Source organism: Anguilla anguilla, chromosome 12 (genome assembly GCF_013347855.1).
Source record: "Anguilla anguilla isolate fAngAng1 chromosome 12, fAngAng1.pri, whole genome shotgun sequence".
Lineage (NCBI taxonomy): Eukaryota > Metazoa > Chordata > Actinopteri > Anguilliformes > Anguillidae > Anguilla > Anguilla anguilla.
In genome coordinates this window covers 2966938-2992657 of record NC_049212.1, presented here as the reverse complement: position 1 = coordinate 2992657, position 25720 = coordinate 2966938, and the positions used below count along the sequence as shown (strand labels likewise).

At 41.8% G+C, this 25720-nt stretch overlaps 1 protein-coding gene across 8 annotated transcripts; it reads right to left on the bottom strand.

Moving 5' to 3' along the window:
• Positions 1 to 3585: 3585 nt before the first annotated feature.
• prx (periaxin) lies at positions 3586 to 23001 on the bottom strand. 8 transcript variants are annotated; one of them, XM_035384971.1, is made up of 6 exons: positions 22906 to 23001; positions 18339 to 18455; positions 16723 to 16867; positions 15987 to 16180; positions 9585 to 15330; positions 3586 to 9212 (listed from the first exon to the last, which is right to left on the bottom strand). In XM_035384971.1, the coding sequence occupies exons 2-6, from the start codon at positions 18369 to 18371 to the stop codon at positions 3643 to 3645; spliced, it is 11688 nt and encodes a 3895-aa protein (XP_035240862.1). In that variant the 5' UTR covers positions 18372 to 18455; positions 22906 to 23001; the 3' UTR covers positions 3586 to 3642. The 8 variants fall into 8 exon arrangements, with proteins under 8 accessions (XP_035240862.1, XP_035240864.1, XP_035240861.1 ...); XM_035384973.1 differs by having other exon boundaries at positions 10329 to 15330; XM_035384970.1 differs by having other exon boundaries at positions 3586 to 10886; positions 11259 to 15330.
• Positions 23002 to 25720: the final 2719 nt, after the last annotated feature.

The following is a 25720-nucleotide window of genomic DNA, read 5'->3' as shown; positions in this document are numbered from 1 at the left end:
AAAGGTGCAACAAAAGCTGTGACACAAATGTGGTTCACAGACCCAGCTGCAGAGTAACCAAGATCAAGTTTAATTTGGCAGATTTTCTTTCAGAAGAATGTTATGCACCAGTGGCTCCTGCTGGTGTTCAAGTGCCTCTTTCTCTCCCAGGTGTTTTGGAGCCCCAACTTGATGAGCTGCTGATGGCTGGATTGTCTCCTTCTGTCTGTGACCCTACATACTGTGAGCCCCATTGCAGTGGAAGAAGGGAAGTTTAATCTGTTGAACAGGCTTTTGTGGCTGAATCCTACCAGTTAATGCGGGTTGTTTAGGGTTCCTTGTTGCTTTGCTTGGTCAGGTAGTGTTTGCTTCTCATTTCTGTGCACATTTTTTGTTTTTGGTCAGAGTAGGAAGTCTGCGAAAGGTTCACCATTTTGTGTTTCCTTGGGAGGAAGATTACAGACTACTGATGATAGATAAGGGCTGTCCAAATCTGCCTCCTAACTACTGTGTCCTCAAAATATGTAATGTCTCCTAAGCACGCTACATTCTATTCAGTGTTATTAGTATTCAAGACAAAGATTTAGACAGAAGATTTAAACAGAATCCAGAAGTGGGCAGAAACCTGGCAAATGAAATGAAATATAACTAAATGTAATGTTCTACATGTGGGGAATAAAAACATAGGGCAGGATTACTTTATGGGTGGTACAAAATTAGAATGTGCATATGTAGAAAAAGACTTTGGAGTAATAGTTGATCAAAGCCTATCAAGGTCTGGTCAATGTGCTGTAGCAGTAAAAAAAAGCCTACAGGATGCTGGGATACATAGCCAGGAGTATTGAATATAATTCTAAGGAGATCATACTCACCTTATACAATACCCTTGTCAGACCACACTTAGAGTATTGTGTGCAGTTCTGGGGACCGTACTACAAGAGAGATATAGAGGCGCTGGAAAAGGTCCAAAGACGGGCAACCAGATTGATTCCGGGTGTAACAGATATGTCTTATGAGGAAAGGCTTGAGATGCTTGGACTTTTCAAGCTTAGTAAGAGGAGACTTAGGGGAGATTTGATTGAGGCATTTAAATTTATTAAAGGGATTAACAAAGTGAACTACAGGAAATTATTCAAGTTGAGTTCGGTTAGCAGAACGAGGGGGCATAAATGGAAACTGGCAAAGGGTAAATTTCACACAGACATTAGGAAATATTTTTTCACACAGAGAGTGGTCAATGTGTGGAATAGCTTGCCTGGACATGTAGTGGAGGCAGAAACACTGGGGGTATTCAAGGCCCTAACAACTTCTTTCGTTTTGGGCACATGGGACTTTGTTATGTCTAAACCATTGTTCCCCAGGTTAATATAGGTGGACTTTGGGACATCGCTGGGAGCAGAAGTAATCCCTTGTGTTCTCTTTTTGAGAGAGGCTGATAGAGTATGTATGCTTTGACTAGAAAAAACCTGCATAAAAATGGTCTCCACCTGAAAAAATATTTCATAGTTCATAAGCAAAGAAAGGACACAATACATTAAGAATATTAAGTTTTAATACTTTGTATTCTTTTTTTAATGTTATTTCAAAATGCCACTTAAATTACATATTGCTTCAAAAAGTGCCTTCCATGAAAAGCCAGTACACAAAAACGCTTTCAGAAACATGCTACTGAGCATGAAAGCACTTGTAATAATCTCTCTATACATACACATACTGTTAAACTGTGTTACTGAACTGCATGAAATCCATTCCCACAGTTGATCATACTATTTACTAAGTCAACGCTGATGTTCAGTTTCAGTGTAAGTGTTCAACAAGGTTAAGAGCGTTTGCTGACTGGAAGATGAAACAGGATTACAGAGCTTTCTCTTGCACGGTTCCACTCAGTAAAGATACTGATTATCCTGCAGTCTCCAAGTGAAAAAGGAAAAGAAGGCAGCTTGCGGCGTGATACAAACTGCATTTGAGTAAACAAAGTGTGCAAACTTTCTTTTTAAGTTCATCCTGCAGCCCCAAACATGTCCTACAAGACTCAAGAAATCTTTCATATTTGGCAAATTAGCCTTTTATATGAGACATTAAGAAGGCACAATACTGTATTTAAGCAAACACTTTACCATAGAGAAAAGACCAGTTGCATTTTTACAATAACAAATATGTTCCAAGACTCACTGTGTCCATGATGGCTTATAGATTGATGTTAATTCCAAAACAAATCACACCAGGGGTATCACAGTACAAAGCCTCGAAACTGCATGAAAACTGAAGTTGTGGCTCACCTCATGATATAATCACATGGAACCTTAAAAGGACTACTAAAATAGAACAGAATTTAAGAGACATCAAATAAATCAAAATCTTATCAAAATTACATGATAAAGCTCACATCATTGTCTATTTTCAGAGCAATGACCATGAAGACACACTGTTTATAGGTCTCTATGGATTTTCCTAGTATATTAAATTAAAGCACACACCACTATTGGTTAATGCCACAACATAACACTCCTTCAAAACTCATCTACTCATCACTTAATCACTGCATTTGAGTTTGGAGTTTATTCTGCTTATTTATATTTACAATTTAATGTATAAATCATCATCAAATTCATGTTTCCAAAGAAGCACATATAGTAAAGATCAGTAGCGGTCATAATAGGTGAGTGTGTATGTGTGTACATGCGTGCACGTATACGTGTGTGTGCATACATGTCTGTATAAAAGTATATGTGTGTGTACACACGTGTATGTATGCATGAGCATGTGTGTGCCCATACATGTATATATACATGAGTGTGTGTGTGTGTTTGTGTGTGCATACATGTATGCATGAGTGTGTGTGTGTGTGCATACATATATGTATGCATGAGCGTGTTAGTGTGTGTGTGTGTGTGCATACATATATGTATGCATGAGCGTGTTAGTGTGTGTGTGTGTGCATACATACATGTATGTATGTGTTAGTGTGTGTGTGTGCATACATGTATGTATGCATGAGTGTGTTAGTGTGTGTGTGTGCATACATGTATGTATGCATGAGTGTGTTAGTGTGTGTGTGTGTGTGCATACATATATGTATGCATGAGTGTGTTAGTGTGTGTGTGTGTGTGTGTGTGCATACATATATGTATGCATGAGTGTGTTAGTGTGTGTGTGTGTGTGTGCGTGCATACATATATGTATGCATGAGTGTGTTAGTGTGTGTGTGTGTGTGTGTGTGTGCATACATATATGTATGCATGAGTGTGTTAGTGTGTGTGTGTGTGTGCATACATATATGTATGCATGAGTGTGTTAGTGTGTGTGTGTGTGCATACATATATGTATGCATGAGTGTGTTAGTGTGTGTGTGTGTGTGTGTGTGTGTGTGTGTGTGTGTGTGTGTGTGTGCATACATGTATGTATGCATGAGTGTGTTAGTGTGTGTGTGTGTGTGTGTGTGTGTGCATACATATATGTATGCATGAGTGTGTTAGTGTGCCACAGGCTCCGTACAGTTTTTTTTTGTAAGATTGACATTGGCACAAGCGAGCAAACGGCAGCAAAACAGTACAAATTAAAATAGAAAAAACATGAGGAAAAAGAACAAAATAAAGTGGTCGCTTATTTTTTTTTTTTCAGAAAATGAGAGCATGTTATTGCTCATTTCTTCATATTCTCTTTTCAGAAATGCCAACGTGAAGGTGAACTTTCAGCTTGGCTAGTCCCAGGTTCCTTTTTTGTGTGTTTGGACGATTTTGTTAGCACCGCCACAGTGCCTTTCTTAGATGTGGGGGCAGCCTGTTCCTCAGAGGTGTGGGGGGAGGAGAACCCCACACTGGGCAACTGTATCCTGATTCCTGTGGAGGCTTCATCTTCCCCAGAGCACTGGAGGGAGGATTTGCTCCCCTGGGGTGAGCTTTCTGGAGTGATGTGCAGGATTCCTGTGGACAGAGGGCTCAAGCTGAACTTGGGGACCTTAAACTGCGGTGACTTTTTGCTATCAGTCTCCCTCCTGCTTCCACTCGTTCCATCCGCGTCAGCGCGCTCAGCCTTCGCCTGCCCTTTTAGTCTCCCAGAGACAAAGCCAATGGAGATCTTGGGAACAGGTGACTCTGAACCTTCTCGGTCTCGGAGCATCTCCATCCTGGCTTTGGAGGACACCACTTGATCTGGTTCCTCCTCCTCATTTTTCCCTGCCTTTTTCTTGAACCCGGGTAAAGCAATTGTGGATGATTTGTTCTTGCTTCCATTTTGCTCCTCATCAGTTCCCAAGGAATCATCCTTTTTGACTAGCTTCATGTTCATCTCAGTGTCGTCTTCTGCCCCGCTGTTTCTGGAGTACGGGGAGGTGAACTCAATCTTGGGGAGCTTGAGCTTCCCAAATTTGGTTTTGTCTTCCTTGGATCCATTCTGGAATGCAACATCTTTCTCACCATTGACACTGGGTCCAGCAGCCACATCAAAAGAGCCAGTCTTTCCTGAAGAGAAGGTTACTTTTGGCATTTTTATTTTGCCTCCCTTTGACTTCCCATCCTCATCTTCCTCTCCAATCATGGCTTTGTCCTTTGAGCGTGATTTTTCAAAACTTGGCTTCATTTTGATCTTTGGCACTCTCATTTCTTCTGGAAAGCTTACAGATATATCAGACTCATCTGTGTTTGGGTTTACCAAAACAAATACTGCTTTCTTCACTTTTGGCATTTTAGGACCTTCATATTCATTTTCATTTTCAGGTACTTTCATTTTAACAACAGGTCCTTTTACTTTTGTATCTGGCACTTTGATATTCGCTGTTGCCTCAGGTCCTGTGATGGTAGGCAGAGCAACCCCAAACTTTGGTATTTTAATTTTATTTTTCTTGTCCGCATCACCATCTGTATCTTCATCTTCAACTTGTGAGGGCCTGATGTCAAAGTCTAAAATCTTTGGGGTCATAATTTCAAGTTTTGGAAATGAAATCCCATCCTCTGAATCAGAATTAGGGGCTATCAATTCAGTTGAGCCAGATTTATCTTTGAACCCCACAGTTGGCAAGGAGATTTTGGGCATTTGAAGCCTAATCCGTTCTTTATCCTCTAGAGGGCCCAGGTCAATATCTGTACCTTTCATGTCAGTCTCTCCTTTTATCTTAGGACCTGAGATCTCCAAATCAGGTACTTTGAATTTGGGCAATTTCCCGCTTATTTCTGGACCATGTATTTCAGCTTTAGGTGTAGAAAAACCCACATCTGGAAGATTAATTTGTGGCATTTGGAATTTAGCTTCCCTGCCTTCCTTATCAAAATCTTCTCCAGGACTCTCAGCAGCCTTCATCTTTGGCATTCCAATTTTAAACTTCGTACCTTTAATCTTTGGACCTTTTATTTTACCATGGCTGGTAGATGTGTCCATGTCTAAATCAGGCAGTTCAATCTTTTTCCTTTGTTTTCCTCCATCAGCTTTTGGTAAGTTTATGTCTAACTCTAGATTGCCTTTTGGACCCTTTATGTCTATCAATGGCATTTTTATGCCTTGATGTTCTGCCTTCCCTTTTGCTAAGTCAATCTGAAGTTCACCCGATCCATCAGTATCAAGAAGCTTTCCTTTTGGAACGGATATATCTACCTTTGGCGTTTTAAATGTAGGCATTGTAAATTTGCCTCCATCTCCCTCAACTTCCATGTCTGGAACATTAATATGTCCAGATTGTCTTTTTGGAACTGATATATCTACCTCTGGCATTTTAATTTTTGGCATCTTAAATTTGCCACCATCTCCACCACCTTCAATGCTTGGAAAATCAATATTTCCAGAGTGTCTTTTTGGGACTGATATATCTACATCTGGCATTTTAATTTTTGGCATCTTAAATTTGCCGCCATCTGCCTCAGCATCCATGCTTGGAGCATCAATATCTCCAGATAGTCTTTTTGGAACTGATATATCTACCTCTGGTATTTTCATTTTTGGCATCTTAAATTTACCCCCATCACTCTCAGCATCAACATCTGGAACATTAATATCTCCAGCTTGTCCTTTTGGAACTGATATGTCTATTGTTGGCAGTTTAATTTTAGGCATCTTGAGTTTACTTTCATTGCCCTCAATATTTACATTTAGCACATCAGTTGAAACCTTTGGTTTTGAGACATCTATTTTTGGACCTTTTATTTTGATATCCTTTTCAAAATTATTTTCTTTGGATCCAGAGATGCTGACTGTAGGTAAAGTGACTTTGGGCATCTTCAGCTTGAAGTCAGGTTCATTAAATCCTCTTTCAGCTTCAGTGCCATGTGTTTTGGGAAGGGCTACATCAAGATCAATTTTTGGGACTGATATGTCAATAGTGGGCATTTTGGGGATTTTCAGATGACCTTCATAACCTTTAATATCAGCTTCAGACACATCTACTTCAGCTTTCGGGAGTAAAACCTCACCCTCGGGTAGCTTTGTTGTTGGCAGGGAAATCTCAACAGATGGCATTTTTACCTTCCCTTTGGTGTCCAATTCTGCATCAGGTGCACATATATCAAGGCCACCTTCCTTATTTCCAGATTTAGGCATAGAGAACTTCGGCATTTTGATCGTGACATCTGGAGCTTGAAGGCTACTTTTAAATTTGTATTTTGTTTTATCCTCTGGTAATTCAAAATCTATCTCTGGCTTTTTAATTTTCACCTTTTCATTGAGCTTAGCTTCTGGTACACTAATTGTGGCTTCTCCCTCTTTCTTCAATATCCCAAAACCTGGAATTTTCATTTTAGGCATCTTAACTCTACCTTTTACCTTTCCGTCAGACCCTATTTCAGCTGATGGTTCTCTGACTTCACTTTCTAGCCGCGGAGGGCTAATTCTAATGTCTGCTCTGGGACCTTGACCTTCTATGTCTAAATCTCCTTTCTTCAATTTGCCTCCAAATTTGGGAAGAGAAAACTTTGGCATTTTTAGGGAGACATCTGGAACTTCAAAACTTGCTCCAGAAGAGGGCCTGCTGCCTTCAGCTTTTAGCAATTCTATCTCTTCCCTGTCATCACCTTTAGATTTAGATAATCCAAAATCCAGGTTAACTTTAGGGGCAGTTATGTCTACTGTTGGAAGTTTCACAGTGGGTATCTTGAAATTTCTACCAGCACCATCAATGTCTACATTAGGTCCTTGTAATGTGATCTTCCCTTTGTGAGAATCCTTTAAATCCAAGTCTGGACTTTCAATGTCAAGTTCTGGAGATCTGAGCCTAATTTCATTTTCATTTCCAAATTTGGGAAGTTTTGGCATGTTAATTTCAAGACTTGGGCCTTTTGGAAATTTCAAATCTCCTTTGAGCTTGAGGTCATCTTCCACCTGCGTGTCTTTGCCTTTAAATCCAAAATCTGGCATGGAGATATGAGGCATTTTTAGATCAATGTCAGGAATGTCAAAATGACCCAATGGTTGGGAGGCACTCAATCCCTTTTCCAGGCTTGCATCTTGTTTGCCTTTTGGCAGGCTTAAATCAAGGTTGAACTTTGGCATATCAATATCAATCGTCGGCATCTTAACAGATGGAACGCTAAGTCTTGCATCAGTTGTGTCCTTATCCCCCATGTGAATCTTGACGCCTTTGATGTCAGGTCGCTCCAAGTCAATGTCTAAATCTGGTGACTTGATTTTGGGAAGAGAAATATCAAATGTGGGCATTTGAAATTTACCCCCTTTACCACCATGGCCATCAACATCAATTTCACCTTCTGGCATTTTTCCTTTTGGAAGTGAAAGATCAATTTTGGGCATGTGCATCTTGCCACCTTTGATGTCAGGTCCTTTCATGTCAATGTCTACATCTGGTGCCTTGATTTTGGGAAGGGAAATATCAAATGTGGGCATTTGAAATTTACCCCCTTTACCACCATGACCTTCAACATCAACTTCACCTTCTGGCATTTTTCCTTTTGGAAGTGAAAGGTCAATTTTGGGCATGTGCATCTTGCCACCTTTGATGTCAGGTCCTTTCATGTCAATGTCTACATCTGGTGCCTTGATTTTGGGAAGGGAGATATCAAATGTGGGCATTTGAAATTTACCCCCTTTACCACCATGGCCTTCAAAATCAACTTCACCTTCTGGCATTTTTCCTTTTGGAAGTGAAATATCAACTTTGGGCATGTGCATCTTGCCACCTTTGATGTCAGGTCCTTTCATGTCAATGTCTACATCTGGTGCCTTGATTTTGGGAAGGGAGATATCAAATGTGGGCATTTGAAATTTACCCCCTTTACCACCATGACCTTCAACATCAACTTCACCTTCTGGCATTTTTCCTTTTGGAAGTGAAAGGTCAATTTTGGGCATGTGCATCTTGCCACCTTTGATGTCAGGTCCTTTCATGTCAATGTCTACATCTGGTGCCTTGATTTTGGGAAGGGAAATATCAAATGTGGGCATGTGAAATTTACCCCCTTTACCACCATGACCTTCAACATCAACTTCACCTTCTGGCATTTTTCCTCTTGGAAGTGAAATATCAACTTTGGGCATGTGCATCTTGCCACCTTTGATGTCAGGTCCTTTCATGTCAATGTCTACATCTGGTGCCTTGATTTTGGGAAGAGAAATATCAAATGTGGGCATTTGAAATGTACCCCCTTTACCACCATGACCTTCAACATCAACTTCACTTTCTGGCATTTTTCCTTTTGGAAGTGAAAGGTCAATTTTGGGCATGTGCATCTTGCCACCTTTGATGTGAGGTCCTTCAAAGCCAATGTCTGCATCTGGTGCCTTGATTTTTGGAAGAGAAATATCAAATGTGGGCATCTGAAATTTGCCTCCTTTGCCCCCAAGTCCTTCAACATCAATTTCGGCTTCTGGTGTTTTTCCTTTTGGAAGTGAAATATCAACTTCGGGCATGTGCATCTTGCCACCTTTGAAGTCAGGTCCTTTCATGCCAATGTCTACATCTGGTGCCTTGATTTTGGGAAGGGAAATATCAAATGTGGGCATTTGAAATTTGCCTCCTTTGCCCCCATGTCCTTCAACATCAAATTCGGCTCCTGGCGTTTTTCCTTTTGGAAGTGAAATATCAACTTTGGGCATGTGCATCTTGCCACCTTTGATGTCAGGTCCTTTCATGTCAATGTCTATATCTGGTGCCTTGATTTTGGGAAGGGAAACATCAAATGTGGGCATTTGAAATTTACCCCCTTTACCACCATGACCTTCAACATCAACTTCACCTTCTGGCATTTTTCCTTTTGGAAGTGAAAGGTCAATTTTGGGCATGTGCATCTTGCCACCTTTGATGTGAGGTCCCTCAAAGCCAATGTCTGCATCTGGTGCCTTGATTTTTGGAAGAGAAATATCAAATGTGGGCATCTGAAATTTGCCTCCTTTGCCCCCAAGTCCTTCAACATCAATTTCGGCTTCTGGTGTTTTTCCTTTTGGAAGTGAAATATCAACTTCGGGCATGTGCATCTTGCCACCTTTGAAGTCAGGTCCTTTCATGCCAATGTCTACATCTGGTGCCTTGATTTTGGGAAGGGAAATATCAAATGTGGGCATTTGAAATTTGCCTCCTTTGCCCCCATGTCCTTCAACATCAAATTCGGCTCCTGGCATTTTTCCTTTTGGAAGTGAAATATCAACTTTGGGCATGTGCATCTTGCCACCTTTGATGTCAGGTCCTTTCATGTCAATGTCTACATCTGGTGCCTTGATTTTGGGAAGGGAAACATCAAATGTGGGCATTTGAAATTTACCCCCTTTACCACCATGACCTTCAACATCAACTTCACCTTCTGGCATTTTTCCTTTTGGAAGTGAAAGGTCAATTTTGGGCATGTGCATCTTGCCACCTTTGATGTCAGGTCTTTTCATGTCAATGTCTACATCTGGTGCCTTGATTTTGGGAAGGGAAATATCAAATGTGGGCATCTGAAATTTGCCTCCTTTGCCCCCAAGTCCTTCAACATCAATTTCGGCTTCTGGTGTTTTTCCTTTTGGAAGTGAAATATCAACTTCGGGCATGTGCATCTTGCCACCTTTGATGTCAGGTCCTTTCATGCCAATGTCTACATCTGGTGCCTTGAATTTGGGAAGGGAAATATCAAATGTGGGCATTTGAAATTTGCCTCCTTTGCCCCCATGTCCTTCAACATCAATTTTGGCTCCTGGCGTTTTTCCTTTTGGAAGTGAAATATCAACTTCGGGCATGTGCATCTTGCCACCTTTGATGTCAGGTCCTTTCATGTCAATGTCTACGTCTGGTGCCTTGATTTTGGGAAGGGAAATATCAAATGTGGGCATTTGAAATTTACCCCCTTTACCACCATGGCCTTCAACTTCAATTTCACCTTCTGGCATTTTTCCTTTTGGAAGTGAAAGGTCAATTTTGGGCATGTGCATCTTGCCACCTTTGATGTCAGGTCTTTTCATGTCAATGTCTACATCTGGTGCCTTGATTGTGGGAAGGGAAATATCAAATGTGGGCATCTGAAATTTGCCTCCTTTGCCCCCAAGTCCTTCAACATCAATTTCGGCTTCTGGTGTTTTTCCTTTTGGAAGTGAAATATCAACTTCGGGCATGTGCATCTGGCCGCCTTTGATGTCAGGTCCTTTCATGCCAATGTCTACATCTGGTGCCTTGAATTTGGGAAGGGAAATATCAAATGTGGGCATTTGAAATTTGCCTCCTTTGCCCCCATGTCCTTCAACATCAATTTTGGCTCCTGGCGTTTTTCCTTTTGGAAGTGAAATATCAACTTCGGGCATGTGCATCTTGCCACCTTTGATGTCAGGTCCTTTCATGTCAATGTCTACGTCTGGTGCCTTGATTTTGGGAAGGGAAATATCAAATGTGGGCATTTGAAATTTACCCCCTTTACCACCATGGCCTTCAACATCAACTTCACCTTCTGGCATTTTTCCTTTTGGAAGTGAAAGGTCAATTTTGGGCATGTGCATCTTGCCACCTTTGATGTCAGGCCCCTCAAAGTCAATGTCTGCATCTGGTGCCTTAATTTTTGGAAGAGAAATATCAAATGTGGGCATTTGAAATTTGCCTCCTTTGCCCCCAGGTACTTCAACATCAACTTCACCTTCTGGCATTTTTACTTTTGGAAGTGAAATATCAATTTTGGGCATGTGCATCTTGCCACCTTTTATGTCAGGGCCCTCAAAGCCAATGTCTGCATCTGGTGCCTTGATTTTGGGAAGAGAAATATCAAATGTGGGCATTTGAATTTTGCCTCCTTTGCCCCCATGTCCTTCAACATCAATTTCGGCTCCTGGCATTTTTCCTTTTGGAAGTGAAAGGTCAATTTTGGGCATGTGCATCTTGCCACCTTTGATGTCAGGTCCTTTCATGTCAATGTCTACATCTGGTGCTTTGATTTTGGGAAGGGAGATATCAAATGTGGGCATTTGAAATTTACCCCCTTTACCACCATGACCTTCAACATCAACTTCACCTTCTGGCATTTTTCCTTTTGGAAGTGAAAGGTCAATTTTGGGCATGTGCATCTTGCCACCTTTGATGTCAGGTCCTTTCATGTCAATGTCTACATCTGGTGCCTTGATTTTGGGAAGGGAGATATCAAATGTGGGCATTTGAAATTTGCCTCCTTTGCCCCCAAGTCCTTCAACATCAATTTCGGCTTCTGGTGTTTTTCCTTTTGGAAGGGAAAGGTCAACTTTGGGCATGTGCATCTTGCCACCTTTTATGTCAGGTGCTTTCATGTCAATGTCTACATCTGGTGCCTTGATTTTGGGAAGAGAAACATCAAATGTGGGCATTTGAAATTTGCCTCCTTTGCCCCCATGACCTTCAACATCAATTTCGGCTCCTGGTGTTTTCCCTTTTGGAAGTGAAATATCAACTTTGGGCATGTGCATCTTGCCACCTTTGATGTCAGGTCCTTTCATGTCAATGTCTACATCTGGTGCCTTGATTTTGGGAAGAGAAACATCAAATGTGGGCATTTGAAATTTGCCTCCTTTGCCCCCAAGTCCTTCAACATCAATTTCGGCTTCTGGCATTTTTCCTCTTGGAAGTGAAATATCAACTTTGGGCATGTGCATCTTGCCACCTTTGATGTCAGGTCCTTTCATGTCAATGTCTACATCTGGTGCCTTGATTTTGGGAAGGGAAACATCAAATGTGGGCATTTGAAATTTACCCCCTTTACCACCATGGCCTTCAACATCAACTTCACCTTCTGGCATTTTTCCTTTTGGAAGTGAAAGGTCAATTTTGGGCATGTGCATCTTGCCACCTTTCATGTCAGGTCCTTTCATGTCAATGTCTACATCTGGTGCCTTGATTTTGGGAAGGGAAATATCAAATGTGGGCATTTGAAATTTGCCTCCTTTGCCCCCATGTCCTTCAACATCAATTTTGCCTTCTGGTGTTTTTCCTTTTGGAAGTGAAATATCAACTTCGGGCATGTGCATCTTGCCACCTTTGATGTCAGGTCCTTTCATGTCAATGTCTACATCTGGTGCCTTGATTTTGGGAAGGGAAATATCAAGTGTGGGCATTTTGAATTTACCCCCTTTACCACCATGGCCTTCAACATCAACTTCACCTTCTGGCATTTTTCCTTTTGGAAGTGAAAGGTCAATTTTGGGCATGTGCATCTTGCCACCTTTGATGTCAGGTCCTTTCACGTCAATGTCTACATCTGGTGCCTTGATTTTGGGAAGGGAAATATCAAATGTGGGCATTTGAAATTTACCCCCTTTACCACCATGACCTTCAATATCAACTTCACCTTCTGGCATTTTTCCTTTTGGAAGTGAAAGGTCAATTTTGGGCATGTGCATCTTGCCACCTTTGATGTCAGGCCCCTCAAAGTCAATGTCTGCATCTGGTGCCTTAATTTTTGGAAGAGAAATATCAAATGTGGGCATTTGAAATTTGCCTCCTTTGCCCCCAAGTCCTTCAACATCAACTTCACCTTCTGGCATTTTTCCTTTTGGAAGTGAAAGGTCAATTTTGGGCATGTGCATCTTGCCACCTTTGATGTCAGGCCCTTTCATGTCAATGTCTACATCTGGTGCCTTAATTTTGGGAAGGGAAATATCAAATGTGGGCATTTGAAATTTACCCCCTTTACCACCATGGCCTTCGACATCAACTTCACCTTCTGGCATTTTTCCTTTTGGAAGTGAAATATCAATTTTGGGCATGTGCATCTTGCCACCTTTGATGTCAGGGCCCTCAAAGCCAATGTCTGCATCTGGTGCCTTGATTTTGGGAAGGGAAATATCAAATGTGGGCATCTGAATTTTGCCTCCTTTGCCCCCATGTCCTTCAACATCAATTTCGGCTCCTGGCATTTTTCCTTTTGGAAGTGAAAGGTCAATTTTGGGCATGTGCATCTTGCCACCTTTGATGTCAGGTCCTTTCATGTCAATGTCTACATCTGGTGCCTTGATTTTGGGAAGAGAAACATCAAATGTGGGCATTTGAAATTTGCCTCCTTTGCCCCCATGACCTTCAACATCAATTTCAGCTCCTGGTGTTTTCCCTTTTGGAAGTGAAATATCAACTTTGGGCATGTGCATCTTGCCACCTTTGATGTCAGGTCCTTTCATGTCAATGTCTACATCTGGTGCCTTGATTTTGGGAAGGGAAATATCAAGTGTGGGCATTTGAAATTTGCCTTCTTTGCCCCCAAGTCCTTCAACATCAACTTCACCTCCTGGCATTTTTCCTTTTGGAAGTGAAATATCAATTTTGGGCATGTGCATTTTGCCACCTTTGATGTCAGGGCCCTCAAAGCCAATGTCTGCATCTGGTGCCTTGATTTTGGGAAGGGAAATATCAAGTGTGGGCATTTGAATTTTGCCTCCTTTGCCCCCATGTCCTTCAACATCAATTTCGGCTCCTGGCGTTTTTCCTTTTGGAAGTGAAAGGTCAATTTTGGGCATGTGCATCTTGCCACCTTTGATGTCAGGTCCTTTCATGTCAATGTCTACATCTGGTGACTTGATTTTGGGAAGAGAAACATCAAATGTGGGCATTTGAAATTTGCCTCCTTTGCCCCCAAGTCCATCAACATCAATTGTGGCTTCTGGTGTTTTTCCTTTTGGAAGTGAAATATCAATTTTGGGCATGTGCATCTTGCCACCTTTTATGTCAGGGCCCTCAAAGCCAATGTCTGCATCTGGTGCCTTGATTTTGGGAAGGGAAATATCAAGTGTGGGCATTTGAATTTTGCCTCCTTTGCCCCCATGTCCTTCAACATCAATTTCGGCTCCTGGCGTTTTTCCTTTTGGAAGTGAAATATCAATTTTGGGCATGTGCATTTTGCCACCTTTGATGTCAGGGCCCTCAAAGCCAATGTCTGCATCTGGTGCTTTGATTTTGGGAAGAGAAATATCAAGTGTGGGCATTTGAATTTTGCCTCCTTTGCCCCCATGTCCTTCAACATCAATTTCGGCTCCTGGCGTTTTTCCTTTTGGAAGTGAAATATCAATTTTGGGCATGTGCACCTTGCCACCTTTGATGTCAGGCCCCTCAAAGCCAATGTCTGCATCTGGTGCCGTGATTTTGGGAAGAGAAATATCAAATGTGGGCATCTGAAATGTACCCCCTTTGCCACCACGGCCTTCAACATCAAATTCTGTCTCTGAAGTTTTTCCTTTTGGAAGTGTAATATCAACACTCGGCATGTGAAATTTGTCTCCCTTGATGTCCACTTTAGGTCCTTTGATCTCTCCTTTGCCCTTGCCTTCCATTTTAGAGTGAGGTAAGCTTGCTTCTCCTTTTCCAGTGGGCAGCCCTAAAGAAAATTCAACTTCAGGAGGTTTGAACCTCAACCCTTCTTTTTCCTTCACTTCCTTATCAGGCAAGTCTGCGTCCTTTCTTCCAGATGGAAAACCAAATTCTACTGAAGGTGGCCTAAATTTACCTTCGGGTGGCTCTATGTTCCCCTCTGGTGAAATTAAGTCCACTTTGGTTTTCTTGGTTTTTGGAAAGGTGATCCCAAACTTTGGGGCCTTCCCTCTGGCTTTGACATTGCTTATAGGCTCTTCCAGCCTAATCCCGCCCTCTGGTACTGTAACATCCACCTGCCCCTCTGAGGCATCCACACCAGCACTATCCTTCATCCTCATTCTGGGGAACCTAATCTTCCTCTTCTTCCTGCCTGCAGTTAACAATCCTCCTGACAACTCTGGCTCGGACAGTTTCAGCCCTCCTTCTGCTGAGGCCTTCCCACCCTTCTTCAACTTGTTGAATTTGGGGAAGGCAAACTCCACATCCACAGGACTGAGCTCTGTCTTGGCTGGGAAACCCTCTGCCTCCAACTCTGATCCAGCGCTTGCTTTCTTGTTTTCTTTCAGTCTCTTCAAGCCAAATCTACCACCTCTTTTTTTCTTCACCTTGAAGGGCTTGATGCTCTTGACGCTCTGCAAGACAAATTTCAGTATGTGTAAAACTTATACTACCTGAATCATGGATTGCAAGAACTTTGATGATACCCCCCATTTTTATCACTGTAAAACTCTGCTAATATACAGCATAATAAAACCTGGATATATATATATATATATGTACGTACGCACACAACATATACTGTGATCACACAATGCACCTATGGTAAAGTACAGATTCATAGCTTTTATTATCAGGTATTTTAATACATTTTGGTTTCACCAGGTCAAAATAACAGCACATGTTATACATAGCCCCCCCCCCCCTTCCCATTTCATCGTGCCATAATATTTGGGACAAATGGCTTCACAGGTGTTTCTGGTAAGTCAGATGTGTTCAATTGCTTCGTAGTGCAAGTTTAAGAGAGCTTTCAGTATCTAGTCTTGATTCTAGGCTTTTGATTGCCTTTGGAGTTTGTTATTAGTGGAAGAAATAACAGTAGACAAGGCTCAGATAAACATTAAGAGTACTGAACGTCTTCAAACACAGTGTTTCCATATTCTGTGCTAGTACTATGTGTGTATGTGTGTGTGTGTGTGTGTGCTTAATCTTTCATTTTATTTTATCTTCACTGAAAGTTCATGTGAAATAATTCAAATGTATTAAACAGTGGACTTAAAATTATTCTTACCATTTTAGGCATCTTGGGTTTGGGTCCTTTCAGCTCAAGGTTGGCAGTGCCCGGAGATACAGCAACATCAGTGCCTGCTACTGTCCTCTTCAGTAAGAAGGAAACCTTGTATGGTTCCGCACATTGTAGGATCTTCAGAGCATCCTCGTACTTCACGTTGTCAAAGTACACTCTGGCACTCAGTAACTGATCCCCTGAAAACATACGCACATCATTACAAAGAGTCAAAGGTTCCTACTTCATGTGTCAGAGGCATGTCACAAACATGTGGATGCAAACATGCATTATATTTGTACCAAAAATGCACCAATAAGCTAATTTCACTGTTATTTCCGGATCAACAGTGATTGGTCCATGGGACTGCTACCACATCCCCTGGATCAGGACCTGTAGTTCAAGGTAAGTCTGCCATGCAAGCTTTGTTGTTTGCTGGAACAAAATTCCATTCACGAGGCATAATGTAGAACATGTGGGCCTTGAGAAGTAAATGAAAAAAAAAGCCTGTACAAAACGTTTGAAATGTTTGTTAAAAATATTTACTCAAACTGTTTGTGAGAGTTTGCCTTGCACAAATAGGGTATATTGTATCTTTTGTATGAGTACAGAAGTCCATGTGCGCATTTGCTATTATCTTTGTTGTTTCCAATATGAAGTGAATGTACTATTCACCCCCTGCTCATCTCTAGCAGCTTTCTCTCACAGCTAGTCCATCACTGCAGTTCCACTGCTCTCGTACCTTTCTGCAGACTCAGGTGTTTGGCTGCAAGTGAGTCTTTCAGCACTTCTTTCACAAAAATGCCCCTCTGCCCCCCTCCTGTCACGCTGTAGCCACTGGCCCCAGCCTCCGCCTCCGTCTCCACGACAACCTCCACCAGTTCCTGCTGAAGACATGGCTGTTAGTAAGAGGCAGTGGACCAGACCAGTGGACTGCCATGTGTGGTGTCACTCCGTGTGCCAGCAGCTCAAGCAGTCAGTAGGGGGCGCTGTGTTCACAGTCCTTCAGAGCAGAAATTGCTGGGATCATGGGAATTATCAGATGGAAACTGGCCTGCGTTCGGTTCCACTGTCACACATTCTCTTCCCTTGCTCTCTTCCCTCCAGTGAGCTATTTTCTGAGTACATTTGTGATTTGCAACAAGTGAGTAAAACAGATGCACTGCAAGGGAGGATAGAGGAGGGACAAACCAAAATGGAACAGAATGGCCCTCGCAACCTATAAGTGCTACCCCATAGCAAAATCTGTGCCATGGGAAAATAATTTTCTTATATGATTACTTTTATTCGTAGGAACGTTTATGAATAATTCATAGCAACCTTACCCTAATTTATGTTGAGCGATGATTAAAACGCACCAGCTGGTCTTATAAAAATGCTATCACCTGTCTTTGTGGTGCCTGCAGTGATTTAGAAAACCTCACTCAAAAACATAAACACCAAAACATGTATGCTAAAAGATCTGACAAGGTTCAATTCACAATTCTTAATCCTCCCTCCCCTCCCCCAACATGAGCTCATTAATTATTCACAAACCTTCCAAACTCATCCTAAAAAAAATCACCTCCTCCATGCACACTGACTCATCCCCTCCTTTTCATGTGTGGAGCATTGCATTGTGGGATTCCCTTCTTCGCTGGAACCTTGCATTTTATACCTTTGGTGGGAGGGAGGAAAAATGAAGGATTGAGGGAATGTAATTGCTCCCTCCTCTTTCATAAATTGGAACTGAACACCACTTGGAGTGGCTGCCATATTTCATCCTGCCATTTTGGGGATTCCCTCCTTGAAGCAAGGGAAGGGAATTTCAAGAAGAAAAGATAAAACTCAGATCCAAATGCAGCCCAACCCTTTCTTTGTGTTCCCTACAGTGTTTGGCATTAATACTGTAGATATGTAAAGTGCATTTTAGTTTTTGGATGGTAAATAAATATTTTTATTGATGTCTAATATCCAAATATGAACAACGCTCCTGAATAGAAATATACATGGCTCCCTCTAAACCTCATCAGATCTGGTGACTAATTCGATAGGTTGACAACACTGAAAAGTCACATTGTGTTGATTGGAGAATATTAAATGCACTATGTGGGGACCTGGTTTCTGGGACTTTATGGGGTGTTGTTCTGATCCTAAATTCTAAGTGGCAAGGTAAACTGACACACTGCTGAAAACCAGCGTGAAAGCACTAAGGGAAGAGGGTTTCAGGCTGAGAAAAATATGTGAGCAATGTGCAAAAGAAAATGTGATCCACAATAAAACACATTTTTGTGTTGGTGTTTATAGAATGGCTGCCAGTGCTTCATACATGATTTGCAGTGTGGAGGTTTATATTCTGGGACCATTCCCTGGTCTTACCTGGGATCCAGTGCCCTGCGTTGGTGGATCCATGCTGCCTTCAGACGCCTCTCTTAGCTGGTTTCGTTTCAGGCGCAGAACCTGCTTCAGCTCAGCATGCAGCTTCTCCTTCTGCACCTGTCATGCAGATGAGCAGCACAGCAGTTAGCACTGTGAGCGCACTGATGACTCACTGTAACTAACTACCTGACATACACTACATTGCTAGAAGTATGTGGACACCTGAACATCACACCCATATATACCTGTTGAACATCCCATTCCGAAACCATAGCCATTAATATGGAGTTGGACCCCCCTCTGTGGCTGTAACAGCTTCCACTCTTACGGGAAGGCTTCCCAGTAGATTTTGGAACATGGCTGCTGGGATTCACTTCCATTCGGCCACAAGAGCATTAGTGAGGTTGGGCACTGATGTTAGGTGTAAGGCCTGGCTAGCAGTCGGCATTCCAATTCATTCATGGGATGAAACACCTTTGGGATGTATTTCATGTTTCAGAGTTCAGGAATCTGTAAAGGCCAGTCAAGTTCTTCCCCACCAAACACAACAGAACATTTCTTTATGGACCTTGCTTTGTCCATGGGGGCACTGTCATGCTGAAACAGGAAAGGACCTTCCCAAAACTGTTGCCACAAAGTTGGAAACGCATAATGCTCTAGAATGTCACTGTATTCTGTAGCATTAAGATTTCCCTTCACTGGAACTAAGAGGCCTAGCCCAAACCATGAAAAACAGCCCCCAAACGCCATCAAACTTTACAGTTGGCACTATCAATTCCGCCAAACTCAGATTCGTCCATCAGAATGGCAAATAGTGAAGCGTGATTCATTACTCGAGAAGGCGTGTCCACTGCTGAATAGATCAATGGCAGTGTGCTTTACACCACTCCAGCCAACGTTGGCATTGTGCATGGTGATATTAGGCTTGTCTACAACTGCTCAGGTATGAAAACCCATTTCATTAAGCTCTTGACAAAAATTTATTGTGTTCTGACATTGTTTCCAGAGGTAGTTTTGAACTCTGTAGTGAGTGTTGCAACCGAGGACAGATGATAGCCTATGTGCTACACCAGTGGCTCTCAAACTCGGTCCTGGGCGCCCCTGTGTATTCTGGTCTTTGTGCTAAACCACAATTGCAATCCCAGAATTTTAACAAGCTGTTAATTGTGGGTGTCTTTTGTTTCAACCAAGCAGTAAGACACCTGATTCTACTACTCAACAACTAGAGTCTTTGCTAAGCACCTTGATTGGTAGAATCAGGTGTGTTACTGCTTGGCTGAAACAAAAGCCAACACCCACACTGGCCCTTTCTGAAGGTGTACTTTTAAAAGCATATATTATCTTAAGTGTACGCTGTTTCACCCCATGCCATGTCCCTGTTGTAATGTAAGCTAGAGGAGTGTATAGCCTAAATAAAAGCGCTTAAGGGGATTAAAGGACCTCTAGGCCCGCATGGTCAGTCTTGGTATGGACTTCCTGATCCTAACTTATGATTGGCTAGTAAATGAAATCTTTGCATATGGTGATTAAATGAATCTCATAGGCTGGAACAACAGTTCTTCATCTCTGAAAACTAGGCTATATAAACTCATGTATTGGACTTTATATTTTTGAAGACTGTACTTTTGCCTCTTCCCTACCGGTCATATTATTAAATTATAAAAGGAGCTCCTGACTCTGTCGTTTGTTATCTTTATCTTCAACCCCATCATTTTTGTTAAGAAATTCCTACAGTATTCATTCATCAGTATTCAGACCTGTGCTTGTGCTGTCCTCGAAAGCATGTGATGTCAGCAGTGGTGGTAAAAGTACTCAAATATCATACTTGACTAAAAGTAAAGATACAACTAATAGTGCAAGTCACCTATTTTAACAAATACCTGAGTCAAAGTCTCCAAGTATCTGGGTTTTAATGTACTCACATTTTCAAAAGTACAATTTGAAAAAACATTTTGCAATAAAACAAAACCAGCCATTTTATACCATTCTAACATCTCTGTATAATGTAAAGAGGCAAGGTGTCACATTGCCAGTTGAAAAAAGGGGCAGGCATGTTTGAATTCTCTAGTGCCTTCTTTGTTTACCCCGAGATGGGAAATAAGTGCCTTCACTTACTGTAGTGGGTAATGCCCCAGGCTCTGCTCTCTATAGCTGCATGCGAGTAACAAATACACCAATACAAATGGATTGTATACGTAAGTATTCCTAATAAAAGTAAACTCAGTTTCCTAGCTTTTTTGTAAGGGGATTCTTATTTCAAAAAGGAAATAATCTAAACTCAATGATAAATAATTTAACAAGACAAACTCATCATAGCCAAATGAACTGGAATGACTGTCATATGCGGGTGCGAGCCAAGCCACTGACTGCACATTCACACTTCATGTGCCCCCAACAAGGTAAGGCGGGTTGTGACAACATTATGTTTCATTCCTTCATTAAGTCTACACAAACGTAACGTTAGCCTAATGTTAGCTAGCTAATGTTAGTTGAGATTGCCTGGTGTCCCCACAACCTTAACAAGTTAATGTTTGCACTACTGTAAGTTAAAAAAAACGTACGGTCATCAATGGATGTGCTGTACGTTAAAGGCAATCACCAGACTAACTTTAATTCTAATCAGCTTAATGTTTTGTAGCAAATATTTTCATGGTTATAGATAGCAGCAGCAAACACGTTTCTGCTTGGCTAATAACAGCAATCTAACGTTAGACTAGCTAGCTAGCTTAGTTAATCTTGGGTTGAATTAGCAGTTGCTGTAGCTAACGTTATTTAGCTTACCTCGGTGTGCTTCCTCAAATTTGATGGCACTTATTTCCCTGGGTTGTGGCAAACAAAGTAGATACTTCATCTTGCTTGAGTCGTTTTGTACACCACAAAAGGTAAACGTTTCTTTTAAATAAGGCCATGGATGGTCGTCAGTGCACTGGCACTGTAAATGGTGGGTTCATCGTCGCTCTCTGCAGCCATCTCCACTTCTGCCTTTTCGAAGTCCCTGACTACTGACTTTAGCGTATAGCTACAATCAGTGACTTCTAGCTGCTAAACCGACACACAATGAGATTTGCTAGCCAACGTTGGTGCTGTGTGTACTAGCTCACGTTGGCGCTGTGCAGCGTATGCCACTGAAAGTGAAATCAGTGTACACCATTTACAATTGGTGTACATGATGGCGCACAACCTCAATTTACCCCCTTTCCACCAACGCGAACCTACCGTTCTGGGCTGGTGCTAGTGCTGGTTCTTGCGAACCTTCTAAGAACGGATTTGCTTTTCCACGGGCTAGAGAGCCACGTTATTACATCACTGATATGCCTGTATACGTCTCCGCTTTCCCAGCAACATTGTTACCTATTAAAATGTAGGCTATGTCCTGTAAAAATACACATAATAAACTGTCTATGTAAAAAAAACGACTTCATACATATAGATTTAGTTATATTATTACAGCCTTATTTACTATATCAACTTAAGACAAGAAACACGCTCGGAATTATCTCATCGCGACCCATTAAATCCAATGGCGCAGACATTGCTTCATAATTTCAAACTGCTTTCCTAATGGCTATTTTGCATCCTGCAACTTGGGTTACAACAGTGAACATGTACGGATTCCTAGACGTGCTGATAGCGACCACCCTTTCTCATATTACCCTCAAATACGCAAGACAAATACGTTAAGGACACTTAAACAGTATGCTAGCAAATGTATGTCAATTTTCCATTCATTAAATATAGGGTGGTCGATACACGTTCCCTTAGCAACCAAAAACTAGCGCTGGACCACCACTGACTCATTTGCCTGCACATAAAAAAATTGTGAAACTACTGAAAAAATAACCACTGGAGGATAACAAGGACATTTTTTCTTACATAAGTAGGTACAGGTTGTTACCGATATTTCGCCTATTTCATATACAGTTGCAAATTAGTTTATGTTTTCCTGTCTGTCGAACGAAGGTGGTCGATAATAGGTGTTCTTACTCTACCTGCCGGTCACAATTTTAGTTGGTCTTGGTTGGTCACGATAATCCCGCCCCCAGCCCCTTATGTAAGCAGTTCTTGGTTCTAGACCAGCCAAGTGTTGGTGCCACTTTAGAACCAGATTTCCTGGTCGAGAGCCGGTTCTTTTGCTGTCGAAATGCGAAGAACTGGTTCGAGATTAGGCACCGACTCCGAACCGGCCCTCGAAATGCCTTGGTGGAAAAGGGGTAAATTAAGTCCTACTGGCACTACTTATTGTATACTAATACAATGCCCTGTAGATGGCGGTATCACACTTTATCAGCCACCAAATCATTTTTAAAAGGGGGGGAAATGACCATGCCAGACCATGGGATCCATCTACATACTGGAACAGAGCATTGGCAGATACCAGCCTGTGGGGCCCACCCGCACACTGAAACAGTGCCTTAACAGATAACAGACCATGAGGCCCATCCACACACTGGAACAGTGCCTTAACAGATACCAGACCATGGGGCCCATAAACACACTGGAACAGTGCCTTAACAGATACCAGACTGCGGGGCTCATACACACACTGGAACAGGGTGAACACACTCACTATTCGTTCCGGGCTCTCCTGCTCCTCCGCTGTGGCTCTGTGAGTAGGGTGTGGGGCGGCCGGGGGACTGTCCGAAGGCGGGGATCGCTTTTTGTCCTTTAGCTGATTGGTCATGGTTTGATTGGCCCAGTGGGACAGATACAGATTGAAATGTTTGGGAAAATGGCTGACACATTACTCACACTGGGTAAAATGGCTGACACATTACTCACACTGGGAAAATGGCTGACACATTACTCACACTGGGTAAAATGGCTGACACATTACTCACACTGGGTAAAATGGCTGACACATTACTCACACTGGGAAAATGGCTGACACATTACTCACACTGGGTAAAATGGCTGACACATTACTCACACTGGGTAAAATGGCTGACACATTACTCACACTGGGAAAATGGCTGACACTTTACTCACACTGGGAAAATGGCTGACACATTACTCACACTGGGTAAAATGGCTGACACATTACTCACACTGGGAAAATGGCCTTAACTGTGCTGCTCACTGAAGCACATCTCTGAAGAACATAATCAGTCAATTTATGTCTTTCTGTCAATGAGAGCTAACTAACTTCTCAATCGCACTGCCTATTGATTTCTGGCCATGCCTAAAATGAAATTCTGATTATACTGTATATATGACAAGAGTAAGTAATTACAAGTCCTAACTGTCTGCAGAATGGCAGTGATGTGGTGAAAAGTAAACAGTTTGTGTTCACTCACGGGTGGTTCTCTTCTATGGGAAAACACATGACTTTCCTCCGGTTCCCAGTCAGAGCCTGTGGAGAGAGAGGACCTGCATCAGCAGCTGTTCTAACACCAGGACAAAAAACAGGACAGATTCAGTGGTGGAGCGTGACTGGCATGGAGAGAAGAATCACAGGTGAACACCGCGCTTTTCATCTTAAATTTCTGCTGTATATAATCCATATGTGTTTATCAATGGCTGTAGTGGTGTGTGGGGGGGAAACCATTTGACAAATGGCACCAATTTTCCCCCAAACCATTTGGGGGAAAATGGCACCAAAGAATGCTACAGTATATTTTAACTGCATATGTTCGCTCTTCACATTGTCAGAAATGCATGCATGCGCACCTTAATTACCATAAGGCTGACTGCACGCTGTTTCACTCACGTCGACCCAAAAAAGGAAAATTTACGTGTGGTGAAATAAATTCAACAACATGTTTGTTTGTGTTCCATCAAAAGTGGGTTGGAATGTGCACTTGCACGGAATAAGGAGCACAATTTAAATAAAAATATATATTATACCGTATGTTGTGCCCGTGCATATTAGTTTCCCTCTTGGTTATTTTCTTTATTTGTTATTTTCAGTAGTAGTTAGGATAACACCTATTCGAGTGGTGCAGTTACGTGAAATGGAATTGGGAACATGCCCTTACGTTTGATTGGGGAATGACCACTGGGTGGAGAGACTACAGAAGCACAGAAGGAGATGGCGGTGTCTCCAAAACGGTTAAGAAGGTTCACACTGCTGCGTTGCACCTTTCTTGGGCCTAATCCGCACGCCCTATCTCGTTGCGTCCACCATTTTGCTTTCCAGCTTTCTCAATTTTGCACCAAACCGTACTTGAAGGCACTGATTTTAACCAAACTGAACTATATAGCGACACGACTGGGCTGTTCGCTACTGAGCCGGTGCTGGGGTTGATCGAGACCGGGCAGGTGGCGTATGGTAGTAAGTGCCCCAGTCTATTTGCTTGGGTGATTTCTATCTTGCAGCTGCTTCCAGAAGCACAGTCATAATCCCTAGACAGGTGAGCATTACATTTATGTTTCCACAGTGTTCATTTTAATACATATGTACAATAAAAAGTCATTTAGAATGTATTAAATAATTTTTTTTGCATAAATGTTTCCATAAATATATTATGTCCGTAATGTTTTGATCATTAGATTCAATTATCAGTGCATACCTAACGTTATACCCCTTGGGTTCATCTTGCATAATGAACCTTTACCAAAGAAGGATGGGCTACCAGTAATGGAAGTTCACCAATTTTGTAATATTAATCAAGCAATGAGAAACATTAGTAAAAACCTCCCCAAACACATCACCATAACCTGCTGTCCACTTAAGGAGTTAGCTAATATTAGGTTTGTCAATTTATGCTTGCTAGCTTCCTAACGTCATTTTCTAGCTGAAGCTAACTTGAACTTGGTTAAAAGTATACAGTGTGCAATCTCCACACTCTTCCTCACAGTAGGCCTACACAAGAATAATCCAGAATATGAAATAAGAATCAGTCCACCGTCCACATAATAATTAAGAAGGCCATGGTCCTTTCACTATGAAGATGACAACAGATACAAAAACGAAATAAAAATAGTTTGTGCAGTTTTGCACTCAGTGTAAGCCATTCAGTTCTTCTGTAGCTGAGAAAGATTGTGTCGATCTCTTATCTGCACAGTGTCAACGTTCAGCAGCCTGTAGCCTCTCATTGGTTTAACTGTAATTGTTGCTCAAATGGCATCTTAACAAAATATAACATTTTTCACAAAGTCATCTAAATCACCAACTTCAATTTTAAACATTAGTTAGTATCTCTGGCAAATTCTTATGTTGTTAGCTTGAAGGACATGCTAGTTGTTGCGCTTGAAGGAAAACAGGAGCACATATGGCATAATGCTATTCAGTGGTGCTAGCTTAGCATTTTACGACATGTTAGGATACAGATCCTAACTCACAGATACTCAGTGAACTGATAAAATGAAATTCCGTGTGTTGGGGTCTTCTGTGGTAAAAATGTTTCCATGCCAAAAGTGGATCATCTATCCATCCATTATAT